The 14121-nt window shown below is 39.1% G+C and overlaps 1 protein-coding gene across 4 annotated transcripts in view; it reads right to left on the bottom strand.

The window, feature by feature from the left end:
* Positions 1-14121, bottom strand: part of ntrk3b (neurotrophic tyrosine kinase, receptor, type 3b) — a 663222-nt gene that overhangs the window by 501940 nt on the left and 147161 nt on the right. For all 4 annotated transcript variants that reach the window (XM_057850063.1, XM_057850090.1, XM_057850072.1 and 1 more), the window contains one exon: positions 8191-8265. In XM_057850063.1, the coding sequence (XP_057706046.1) occupies positions 8191-8265 (75 nt within the window). The remainder of the gene's footprint in view (positions 1-8190; positions 8266-14121) is intronic.

Consider the following 14121-nt stretch of genomic DNA (forward strand, 5'->3'; position numbering starts at 1 on the left):
TCTTGTATTCGGGCCAATACGGTAAATCAACAAAAAAGCCGCACTGGACTACAAGCCGCTGGAGTCGAAATTAAGGAAAAAAGTAGCGGTTTATTTAGTCGGAAAATTACGGTATACATAAAAGTTTTTTTAATTATACTTTGAGGGAAAACGTGAAAAAACATATATTATATGTATTTCTTTTCAATGCTAAATCTGAATGAAAACTCTGAACATGTATCAAATATAAAAATTAACCAAAAAAAATTGGGGGTGGGGCGCTACTTCGCGGTTTTTTCACTTATTGCGGCGGGTTGCGATCCCCATTAACCGCGAAAAATGAGGGATCACTGTATATGACTTTCAGTTAGCATTTATAATATAGAGACATTGGATGTGACATAGGCTACACCTAAGATAATATTGAAAGGTTCTGCAATAAACGCTCATTTATGACTAACTATGATACAGAGAAAATGTAATCATCAATAAATGTATCGTACAGGTTTTTGTTACCTGATTTTAGTCTTCAGTTAAGATGTTATAGAAGTTAGATTTCAACATCAGTGTTTTCCTAAACAAACAAAAAAAATCTTCATTTTCAGTCGCCCCAGGATATTAAATCATAAACAAAAGGCATATTCTGGAAGTGGAACTCTTTTTCAAATGAATTCATTTCAGTGAAAATGAAGTTGTGTCTTGTACAGATAAAAATGGTGTGGCGAGCTCATTCTGTCACGCTCTTGCTCGCTAGCAGGAAAATCCACTGCAGCGAGTCCAAACAGTTCTGCCTCATCTAAATCCAATTTTAATTCCAAATTTAACTTCGCTCAGCATACAGGCGCCCCGCAGCTTCACTTCTAATGCTGTAATCAAAGATGTCTCTCGCTGACATCATCACCGTGCGCCTCCTAACAATGGAGTGTGCTATTTAAACTCACATTATCTTCCCATCATGTCTCTGCGGGGTTTTGACGGAGACGCAAGCCAATTATGAGACATCGTTATTGCAGACAATTGAGACTGGGTGATCAAGCTAATGTATGAAAGATCCATAAATATCAAAGACAATTTGCAGTCATCAATGTAACATGTTTTTATTCACACATACCATTTTTTTCTTACTTTTTAACTACCGTATTTTTCTGACTATAATGAAGTATAATTCACAGTTTTTAATGTGCAAGTTGTACTCTACAGTGATTTATGTGTGAAATTATGAACACATTGTCATTTCACGTTATATTTCACGTTTTTTTTTTCCACACTAAACCGCAGGAGAGTGGTCAAGGCCTATGGTTCGACATTGGCGGTAACTTTTCATTCATTCATTCATTTTCCATGCCGCTTTTCCTCACGAGGGTCGCGGAGGTGCTGGAGCCTATCCCAGCTAACTACGGGCAGTAGGCAGGGGACACCCTGAACTGGTTGCCAGCCAATCGCAGGGCACAAGGAGACATACAACCATTCACGCACACACTCATACCTTCGGACAATTTAGAGTGTTCAATCAGCCTACCATGCATGTTTTTTGGGATGTGGGAGGAAACCGGAGTAGGCACGGGGAGAACATGCAAACTCCACACAGGAAGGCCAAAGCCCAGGATTGAACCCTTGATCTCAGAACTGTGAGGCAGGCGTGCTAACCACTCAGCCACCGTACCGATTGGCGGTAACTTACTTATTTGGTTTTGTATTGGCGGTAACTTACAAAACCAAATAAAAACCACTGAGAAGGGCTGAACAAAATGGCACCGAAAGGAAAATCATATTCTGCAGATTATTGGACACTGGCTTGGCCCCTCCAGATACTTGATTTTTTTACAAAGCCGCTCCTTGGTAATTCTGGCTGTCTGCTTCAGGCTTTTTTCATAATGGACGATCCATTAACGACCCATTTTCAATGCTCTAATTGAGGGAAGGAGGTTATTCCTCAAAATCTCACAATACATGGGCCTGGACTTCCTCTCCTTAATACAACACAGTCATCCAGTCCCATGCGCAGAAAAACACCCCCATGCTTCACAGTAGGGATGGTGTTCTTGGGATTGTACTCATCATTCTTCTTCCTCCAAACAATATGAGTGGAATTAAAAAGTTCCATTTTGTTCCCATATGACCACGTGACTTTCTCCCATGACACCTCTGGATCATCCAAATGGTTATTGGCAAACTTAAAACGGGCCTGGGCATGTGCTGGTTTAAGCAGGGGAGCCTTCTGTTCCATGCATGATTTAAACCATGACATGAGTATTACCAACAGTAACCTTGGAAATGGTGCTCCCAGCTCCTTTCAGGTGATTGACCAGCTCTTCTTGTGTAGTTCTTGGCCGATTCCTCGCCATTCTTAGGATCATTGAGTCCCTACGAGATTGATCTTGAATGGAGGCCCAGTCCGAGGGAGATTGACAGTCATGTTTGGCTTCTTCCATTTTCTAATAATTGCTCCAACTGCGGATATATTACCAAGCTGCTTGGCAATTGCCCCGTAACCCTTTCCAGCCTTGTTGAGGTCTACAATTCTGTCTCTGGTGTCTTTGGAGAGCTCTTTGGTCTTGACCATGTTGGTAATTGGAGTCTTCCTGATTGTATGGGGTGGACAGGTGTTTATATGCAGTTAACAGCCTCAAACAGGTCAAAAAGTCACAATTCTAGCTACTAGACAGGTGTTCAAATATTAACATTGATTTTCTCATGTGTTCAAATACTTATTTGCAGCAGTATAATACAAATAAATTGTAAATGAATTGAAAAAATCATACACTTATTTCTGGATTTTTTTCCCTTTAGATTGTCTCTCACAGTGGACAAGCACCTACCATGAAAATCTAAAACCCTTCCATTATTTCTGGAGAACTTGCAAAATTGCAAGGTGTTCAAATACTTACGTATTTCCTCACTATATTTCATTCTAGGCCAGCTATAATAACTCCCTTGGGAAGCCTCAGTGTAAAAATGTTCTTATATATACAGTGCATCACAAAAGTGAGTACACCCCTCGCATTTCTGCAGATATTTAAGTATATCTTTTCATGGGACAACACTGACAAAATGACACTTGACACAATGAAAAGTAGCCTGTGTGCAGCTTATATAATAGAGTTCATTTATTTTCCCCTCAAAATAACTCAAAATATAACCATTAATATCTAAACCCCTGGCAACAAAAGGGAGTACACCCCTTTGAAAAAAACATACATCCCTAAATGTCGAAATTGAGTACTGCTTGTCATTTTCCCGCCAAAATGTCATATGACTCGTTACAGGAGTGCTGTCAGCATTGCTGCAGAGATTGAAGAGGTGGGGGGTCAGCCTGTTAGTGCTCAGACCATACGCCGCACTCTACATCAAATTGGTGTGCATGGCTGTCACCCCAGGAGGAAGCCTCTTCTGAAGACTGTACACAAGAAAGCCTGCCCGTCTCATCAGACTATAGGACATGGTTCTAGTAATCCATATGCTTTGTTGACATGTCTTCAGCAAACTATTTTATAGAATAGATTACTCGATCTTGTAAAGAAAGATAATTTAGACTTTGACGAAGTTTATGCACTATTTTATTTATACAAAAAATCTACCAACTTTTTTCCAATACAAACTATTTCTTTCAACAATATTTGTAATCATTTAGTCTTCATTAAGCATCAAATTAGTACATGGTCGACAATTTAGGTGATTAATGACGGCGTAGATTTCAAATGAAAAAGTTTGACTACTCAGTGATAATGAGTTGCAGCACACAAAAGCAACCGCCATCATCCTCATCATGAAAATTATAATATTATGGCACTCTGGTGGATATTTTATTTTAATCTATTCCCAATTAAAGAATCAACAGAAACATGCACAGCACCTCTTTCATTAGCACACTGCTCTCTTGCATATTTAACAATCCACCGTTTTTCATGAATGATTGCGTCTCATATCGTCCTTATTGAAATATGCAATAATGAGCGTCAAAACGGGCTTCGGTACTGTTACGGGACTGCCGCACAGACCCCTCACCGATCGTCACCCCGTTCCCCCCCTCACGGAGTTTGCTGTAATGAGAAAAATGCTAATTTGCTGCTGGAGATATTACACTTGGCCTCCCTGATGAGGGATCAGCAGGATCAGGGGAGCGAGGCCAGCTTAGAGTTTAGAAAGGGTGATGGAGAAAAAAAGACAGAAGGAAGAGGAGGTCAGCAGGTAGCCATTGAGAAGGGGCAGTGGGAGTAGGAGCAGGCTGTGCGACAGCAAAGATCAGGACGGTGGTAGAATTGTTTTTCTTTAGTAATAGGTTCAGTATCAGCATGCTTCAAAAGGTCAGACATGTATTCTCAAACTTTTCGGATCCAGAGATCCTCTTAAAGTAAGACATAGGTTATGTTCACAAGGCAGACTGAAATGACCCAATTCCGACGTGTTTGCCTTTATCCGACTCGAGTGAGATGCTTTGTTGACAGTCTGAATGGGCCAAGTCACATGGAAAGAGATTTTCAAATCTGATCCAGGCTGCATTCATATGTGGATTTAAATCCGATAAGAGCCACATTTTTCATAATTATGGTCTGGACTGTAAAGTGCCACTGTTTTGGACTGTAGATGACGTTAATTTGCAGAGGTGGGTAATAGTGTTGTTAATAGCGGCGTTAGAGTATAACAGCGATTCTAACGGCGTTATTCTTTTCAGAAGTAAATAATGTAATTAATTACGTTTCCCCTTTTTGCACTGCCGTTACCATTACTGAGGATGTGAAGGGGCATGTTACTACAATTTGGTTGAATGAAGCGCAAGTTGTCTGATTTTGTAACAGCTTCCTGGGAGGGAGCAGAGCGGGAGGGGGAGGGGGAAGGAAAGAACGGGGTGGTGACGCCGTTGCAAACGTGATGATGATTGGCTAGGTGTCTCGAACGTTAGCGTAGCATTCACGTTCTTGTTAGCATTCGCGTTTAGCATGACGAGCTTCATCTTAAACTCTTAGGCAACTTTTTTAGTTTGTTTTTACATCCAGATCATGGCGTCCAGGTGGATATAATTATTGAAAATAATGTACTGTTTTCATGCTGAGTGTGCATTATCACCACCAAGTTGGCGTTTTCCTTGTAGACGCTACAATATACCATATTGGCCCAAATATGAGACGGCCATGATAATAAGACGACCCCCTCTTTTTCAAGACTCAAGTTTGAAAAAAATACTTTTTGATCACCAAATTAATTTTTATACAGAAAATATTTACAGTACATCTGAAACAAATGATTATAACAATATATTTGAGAGAAAAAGTATGTTATTTTGCCTCATTCAAATCTTAATATCTGAACATTTAAATATGTAAACTAAAGTGCAATCACATTCGTAAATGAATGGCTTCTAGTTTTTTAAATGTGAATAAACCAATCTTTTGTGGTAAAACAATAAATTGCAATAAATACATTAATAATCAAAGTGAGGTCTAACTAACTGTAGCCTTGAAACAAATCTGAATAAGGAAAAACATTGCAATAAAATAATGCAAACTGGTTAAACTTGAGAGTAGCTGAGATCTGTCATGACAGAACATTACTCAAGTTCAGTATTCGCTTCAATGATATGTGGCAGCATCTAGCGTCGTGAATGGGTATAATGTCTAGACCCCGAATACAAGACGACTCCCACTTTTTCAGTCTTATTTCAATGCAAAAAACACTGTCTTATATTCGGGCCAATACGGTAATAATAATTTGTGTATGTTTTTATTACCAAAAATAGTCACTTGCCCTAAACGTTTCTTAAACGACATATCCATGAACCTGGTGTGATGTTTTTTAATCAAAACAACTAGAGAAAAGACCTGTCTTGGCGAGACATTATAGAGGTTGTCGTGCTTGCGGAACCCTTCGATGATAGTCTCGTTGGCTTGGTCCATTTTTGCGTATAGCACAACAATGTTTGAAAATGGCTGTGATCTCGCGCTGAACCGGAAACAACCGTCTGAGCGGTCCATTTGCATCCCGTCACCACGCGTTGATGTCACGCCTAGTCAGGATTTTGTGGAGGTGCACGTCAGGCTACGGCGGAGGGTTCTAAATCGGGTCTTCCTTAACGGTGTAGGTCTGCCGCAGAAGCATAACTCAGCCTTTAGAGCGCTACCGTTAGCATTACCCGAAAGTGTGGATTTCAACAAACTGACTAGTTTTTATTTGGCACCAATAGACCAAGCAGAACCGGAGATATGATCGTTTACATTTAATAGTAAAAGATAAATAAATTAAATAGTTACTTAAATTCAATGGTATGAAATATGTTTTTCCACTAGTGGGAACTCATGCTCTTTGGACAGGTGACGTTTAATTTCTATATATTTTTCTAGTCGCAATTTGATGATATTTGTGTATTATTTTGACCTAATATGGTCATGTAATAGGTTATAGTACAGTATAATAGTATCAGTTCATATAGATGACAGTGTACTGAGAAAAAAATACAATTTGCCAGGTTCGCGGGTAGGCAGGTGGTGTGTGGACCCAAGTGCCGGGAAACAGAACCGAGGCAGAAAGGCGGTGCAAAAAGGTTTTAATTAATGCCAACAAAAAACAAAGTACCAACAAAATGAAACAAAAGTCAGGCTAACAAATCAACTGACTTTCAAAGCAGGACGAGGAACACGAGGAACTGGGGAAAAAACGCTGACATGAACGTGAAGATTGACATTGACAATAGCCACGTTTACATGCTGACTTTTATTCATAGCGATTCAAATCATTCCGAATGGAAATTTCACATCAGCTGTTTACATGTCACTTCATCTATTCCAATCCAGCGTTTACATGTGTCTGCCTTTATTCCGAAAGGACGTTTGACAACTGCCGTCTGACATGCGCAGATTAATCAAAACAAAGCGTCACGTTGCAAAACATGGAGATCGATCGTCAGATCAGCTGCTGTTTTAACTTTTCGAGTGGAAACAAAACTTCAGAATGATACGCCGTTCATTTAAAAAGTTGTGTGGGTGCGCTGTGCGTGTGCTTGGAAGCCAAGTTGCAAGTGACGTTACTTACGTCACCAAGTGACGTCACCACGTCAGTACGGAGCATGTGCAGAAAGAACGCAACCAGACACCATTCCGCTTCCATGTTTACATGATATAATTTTACTTCTAATCGGTTTGGGAAAAGGAATATTCCACCCCTGTGAATCGGAATGAAATTCCATTCGGTTTGGGCCTGTTCATTCCGAATGAGGTGTTTATATGGAACACATTTATTCGGTTTGAACAAATATTCCGATTGTAATTGGAATATTTGGCTCCATGTAAACGTGGCAAATGACGCAACAAGGAGTGAAAAGAAACTGGGTGCTTATATACACACACGCAGACAAGGGGTAACGAGACAACGAGGAACAGCTGGGTGACACAGGAGGATGTAAGTTGGAGGATACACTAGGCCCAGGCACAACATGTGAAATCAATGCGCAATCACTGGGACAAGTCACACTAGGAGAAAACCAACACAAATGTTAAAACAAAAATCTGACATTGTAAGCAGTTACCCACAATGTTACTCATTAGTTGAGTATTCTTTTCACAGAATACTTTTTACTTGTTCCTAAGTAAATATTCCTGATGACTACTTGAGTAATATTATTTTTAGGTATAGTTACTCTTACTTGAGTTTTTTTTTTTTTTTTGGCTACTCTACCCACCTCTGTTAATTTATAAGACTTATCAAGGGGTGGAAGGGCAAGGGCCCTCATATTACATATTACATATTATTATTATACTCATATTTTTATTTTTTTTATTGTGAGTTGTTTTTATAATAAATATCAAAATGTTTTTTAATGGTTGGCATATATTTTAATGGTGTACCCTTTGATTAAAGAGGGAATCATTTTTCAACAACAACAAAAAAAAGAAAACTAAACAATTGGTGTTTTAATTATGTGATGACAATGTGAAGTTTTCTTTAATACAGTGCTTCAGTGCTTAAAAGTTACAGTATAAAAATTAAAGAGAATTGCTGTTACTACTGCCCCTTTTTTTTTTTTTTAACAGCAATAGACGTCCAATCACGTGGCTAGATTTCCATTTGAAGTGGGAGAGTGGCAGCCAAACTGTCACCCTCACAGTTTAAATGGATTGGACGTCTATCGCCGTCAACAGCAGCCAATGAGCCTGAATATAAAGATGAATATCATCACTCAGCTCTGTTCTACCTTCTCTTCTATCGGTTAATGACACTCACAGTCTTTGTAGTCCAGTGTAGAGCTCCATGTCCACATCCCGTAGCGTCTGCAATCCTGTCCAGTTCTCGATGTGTCTGCAGAAGAGAGAACAAAATAAATGATTAAGCGAGCTCCTAAAGAAAAATAAGTAGCGCTTAAAAATCCATAAACATTTCATTTGCAATTATCGGAAAACCAGGGAACAGGATTGTCCCCCGGCCTCTAAAAGATGTCATTGCGTACGAGGCGGGCAGTAGAGTTAATCGGATTCGAGGGAACTGCGGCTGATGATGCTATGCCTGCCAAAAATGAGGGGAAACAAAGTGCTTGCATGTTGATAGAAAATGAGCAATAATCAAGCAGACCGGTTGAAATAAATGAAAGAGGAAAAGGGACACACGACCTAATTGCTTTGTTTTGAAGTTAACTAGCAACACATGACAAACTGATAAAAGGCTTTCAGGACTGTACTGCCCTGTTCACAGCTCACACCTGCAGTTGACGTATTTCTGAAAGCACGTATTTTTCGAACTATACGTCGCACCTGAGTATAAGTCACACCAGCCAAAAAATGCACAATGAAAAGGAAAAAAACAAATATATAAGTTGCGCCAGAGTATAAGTTGCATTTTTTGGGGGAAATTTATTTGATAGAATCCAGCACCAAGAACAGACATGTCATCTTGAAAGGCAATTTAAAGTATAATACAGAACAACAGACTGAATAGGTGTACGGTATGCTAACATTACATGACGATAGAAGTTAGATCGGGCCTAAAAAATCCAGCCCGACCGGACCACGGGTATTAAAGCCTGATGCAGCCCGAGCCCGATCAATTAGCTTGATTTGCTTGCCGAGCCCGAAAAAAAAAAAATGTTTTATTTGTACTCACGAGCCCCCCCCCCAAAAAAATTGTGTTATACTGTGGGGCAAATAAGTATTTAGTCAACCACCAATTGTGCAAGTTCTCCTACTTGAGAAGATTAGAGAGGCCTGTAATTGCCAACATGGGTAAACCTCAACCATGAGAGACAGAATGTGTGGGAAAAAAAAAAAAAAAAAAAAACGAAAATCAAATTGTTTGGTTTTTAAAGAATTTATTTCCAAATTAGAGTGGAAAATAAGTATTTGGTCACCTACAAACATGCAAGATTTCTGGCTGACAAAGAGGTCTAACTTCTTCTAACGAGATCTAACGAGGCTCCACTTGTTACCTGTATTAAATGCACCTGTTTTAACTCATTATCGGTATAAAAGACACCTGTCCACAATCTCAGTCAGTCACAAAAAAACTCCACTATGGCCAAGACCAAATAGCTGTTGAAGGACACCAGAGACAAAATTGTAGACCTGCACCAGGCTGGGAAGACTGAATTTGCAATAGGTAAAACGCTTGGTGTAAAGAAATCAACTGTGGGAGCAATTATTAGAAAATGGAAAACATACAAGACCACTGATAATCTCTGTCGATCTGGGGCTCCATGCAAGATCTCACCCCGTGGCGTCAAAATGAAAACAAGAACGGTGAGCAAAAATCCCAGAACCACACGGGGGGACCTAGTGAATGACATACTGAGAGCTGGTACCACAGTAACAAAGCCTACTATCAGTAACACAATGCGCCGCCAGGGACTCAAATCCTGCACTGCCAGATGTGTCCCCCTGCTGAAGCCAGTACACGTCAAGGACTGTCTGCAGTTCGCTAGAGAGCATTTGGATGATCCAGAAGGGACTGTGAGAATGTGTTATGGTCAGATGAAAACAAAATAGAATTTTTTGGTAGAAACACAGGTTCTCGTGTTTGGAGGAGAAAGAATACTGAATTGCATCCGAAGAACACCATACCCACTGTGACGCATGGGGTTGGAAACATCATGCTTTGGGGCTGTTTTTCTGCAAAGGGACCAGGACGACTGATCTGTGTCATAGAAAGAAACCATGGGGCCATGTATCGAGAGATTGAGTAAAAATCTCCTTCCATCAGCAAGGGCATTGAAGATGAGACGTGGCTGGGTCTTTCAGCATGACAATGATCCCAAACACACAGCCAGGGCAACAAAGGAGTGGCTTTGTAAGAAGCATTTCAAGGTCCTGGAGTGGCCTATCCAGTCTCCAGATCTCAACCCCATAGAAAATCTGTGGAGGGAGTTGAAAGTCCGAGTTGCCCAATGACAGCCCCAAAACGTCACTGCTCTAGAGGAGATCTACATTGAGGAATTGGCCAAAATACCAGCAACAGTGTGTGAAAAGCTTGTGAAGAGTTACAGAAAACCTCCGTTATTGCCAACAAAGAGTACATAACAAAGTATTGAGATGAACTTTTGGTATTGACCAAATACTTACTTTCCACCATGATTTGCAAATAAATTTTTTAAAAATCAAACAATGTGATTTTCTGTTTTTTTTTTTTTTCCCCACATTCTGTCTCTCATGGTTGAGGTTTACCCATGTTGACAATTACTGGCCTCTCTAATATTTTCAAGTGGGAGAACTTGCACAATTAGTGGTTGACTAAATACTTATTTGCCCCATTGTATATGAATATATATTTATCTTTAAAAAAATTAGCGAGAAGAAGTCGACCCGACTCAACCATAAATAATCACGCATAAGTCGCTCCAGAGTATAAGACGCACCCTCTGCCACACTATTAAAAAAAACTGCGACTTATAGTCCGAAAAATATGGTGCTAGGGGTCGGCAACCCGTAACACTCAAAAGAGCCATTTCAATTCAGTTTCCACAGAAGAGACAACACACATATTGACAATTGAAATGATTGCGAGAGCTTGACAGGCGCGAAGAGTGATGGGTACGCTTTCCCAGTAACAACCATGACTTTACATAGTTGGTAAATTCATGATCTGCATGACTGATCTGTTAACAAACACAAAAAACAGAGAGCCTAATTTGATCTACCTACTAAAGGGAAGTTAAGCCACCCATTTTAATCAAATATTCATTAATTTGATATACAACTGAGCTACATCAAAGTGTTCGAAGAGCCGCATACGGCGCCTGAGCCACGTGTTGCAGACCCCTGCCATATACTGTATATACGGCACCCAACTTAATTGTTCGCGGAGCTGACTTTAATGTATTCCTCTACCTGAATCACAGGCTCACTCACCAAAATAAACGTAGACCGGCGGTCTAGTTTGCGCTGAAAGTAAAAGCACCTCATCACTAGAGCAGTAAAAGTGCCTTTTGTCCACCAAGTTTTCATTTGGACCAGTCGGCCTTGTCTAAACCTTTCATGCACAAATTAAGATTTTTAAATTTTTTTTTTTTAAAGCCAGTCAAGATGAATTTGACAACTAGTGGCGTCAGTTCAAATTGGACGTCTATCACCATCAACGTCACGTAATGAGTTAACTGTGGAGAGAAAAAAAAAATAAGAAGAGTGTTGCAGGGGCAGTAACCTGGCTACAACTTATTTATTTACAACTTTTTTTTTTTTTATTTCATTAATTTGTATTAACATTATATTCATTCGCATTGTATTCCTTCATAAAAGTTTTCACTTTAAACAAATAATACAAAAATCATTGATAATTAAAAACAACTATCGGTATTTATTTGCCTATATTTAAGCTAGCTTTTTTTAATTCACCAAAAATCGTCATTTGCCCTATTAATTAAGCGCTATTAAATGGTGACAATCATTTAGCTTTGCATGTAGAAAACACATTTGGCACTCAAATCTGTCCATTTCCACACAGAAAAATGCATCATGGAACAACCACTTTTTTTTTTTCACAATTCTGGTTGTGACGTCACAACCAGAAGTGATGATCATGTCTAAATTTTTAGTACTGCGCTAGCTAGTACATATTGACACAATGACAGAACTGTCACACGGCAACAAGGAAATAGCGTGCCTATGGATAGCATGCTAGAAAGGACTACAGCTTATTGTGGCAGGGGCAATTGCTCTAAGACTGCAAAGAAAGCTCAGCTTCCCCCAAAATGTCGAAATAATAAATGATCAAATGTAGTGCTGCAACGATTAATCAATTTACTTGAGTAATTCGATTAGAAACAAGGTTTGAATTAAATTTTGCTGCTTCAAGTATTCGTTCAATTAATGTGGCGTTGTAATGGTTTGTTTTGATGATTGATTTGGTTGGTTACACTGCCCTCTATTGTCAACAGTGAATATGACATAACTTATTTCACATTGTGAAGACTAACGTAAGCAACGTTTTTGTTTGCGCTAATGTTTTTTTTTTAAATGCATTCGTAATTTAGTTTATAGGTACAGTATGTTTAGCCGTTCTCTGTGGGAATATGTGTTTGTTAACAGCATTGTAAAAAAACAAAACAAAAAAAAAACGTTAGCATTTTATAGCATTTAAGCTAGCGGACTTTTGCTATGTAAGTTAATTGTTCTTTTGTTGTACCGCTTCATTTATTTTTTTATACCATTTGAGGCTTAGCTTAGGTATTTTAATTTTTTATGTTCCTTATCCAATTACTCGATTATTCGAACTAACTAGTTCCTCGATTAATTGACTACTAAAATATTTGATAGCTGCAGCCCTAATCAAATGTAGTCTTTACCGTGTGGATATGCCATTGACTAAATATGCGCTACAACGCGCTCAACTTCTGCTCAGTATTAGCTTTTCATTCATTCGTGCAGCTTCACAGTCCTTTAAACAGTGTGGAACCTGTGCTCTCCAGATGTGAGAGTACATTGTTCCACTACCGCGAAACGAGACATTGGCTAAAGGCTGGGTTTATCCTGCTTATTGGACGCTGCACATCTCTGGGGTTTATGTGTCTCAGTTGGCTCAGACGCACTGGTTCACTGCATGATGATTGAATGATTTGTCTCAGGCTGAATCCCTTTTTGATTGACAGCGAAACGAGCTAATCTCTGGTTTTCTTGTGTTAACATCTAGGGGAGGCATTTTTTAAATTTTCATTACATTGTTCTGAGTTGATCCGGTGACTTTCATAACCATCCTAGCAACATTTGCTTTGTTAAAAACGAGTAGCAAATAATTGATCTTCTGTTTCTGGTGGGGCTTTTTTCTATTGTAGCTGCATGCAGGGGTGAAAGTGGGCCAGAACGGTCAGGAACGCAGTTCCGGTATAAGATTCAGGGCAGGAACGCAGTCCCGGTATAGGATTCAAGGCCTGAATGCTGTACACGGTGCTTTGATTCCAAAAATATGACAGCAACTATCAAAAGGCTATGTAAAAAAAAAAAAAAAAAGCTAAGCTGCCAGACATGCATTTCGTATACCTACCAATATCAGATTTACATACAAAAGTGTTAACAAGAAGCATAAAAAAGGGCTTGTTTAGTGTAGGGTTAGGTTTCCACCGATATTTATTATTTACTTTATTCACGGACGGCATGGAGGTTTCCCCAGCTGCAGCAGTTATCAGAGTCTCAGGATGATGAGTCACGTCAATATGCCAATGCACGCAGCAAAGCAAAACGCCTGGACTCATTTATTCGTTAAATTGGCTGACATACTGACATGTGATCAGCAGAGATAGTTAGCTCTGATTGGTTCAAATGTGCATGATTTCTGGAACAGCCCAAAAAAAAAAGTTGAATTGATGCGACAAAAAAAGGGCAATGCAACAGAAAATAGATCAAATCTTTAAGAGCAAGGAAAGAGTAGAGGAGGCTTATCATATTTAGTTTTATTTGCTGTGATGGGCAAGTTCTGAACATCTTAGCTGTCAATGTGCATTTTGGACTTTTATTTGTTCATTTATGTTAGGGTACTTATTCATTTCCTTATGATCTAAAAAAGTCAATGTTTGCGCGATCTTGAAAATATATTCCATTTCACTCTGCATGATATAAGTCATTTGTACTTATTTTTCTGAATTATGCTACTTATATCTTTATTATAAAAATAGAAATAAGAAAAAGACAGCAAAAGCACGTAAGTAAATGTTTACATTAACTTCAATTTTAATATACA

Source organism: Corythoichthys intestinalis, chromosome 1 (assembly GCF_030265065.1).
Source record: "Corythoichthys intestinalis isolate RoL2023-P3 chromosome 1, ASM3026506v1, whole genome shotgun sequence".
Classification (NCBI taxonomy): Eukaryota; Metazoa; Chordata; class Actinopteri; order Syngnathiformes; family Syngnathidae; genus Corythoichthys; species Corythoichthys intestinalis.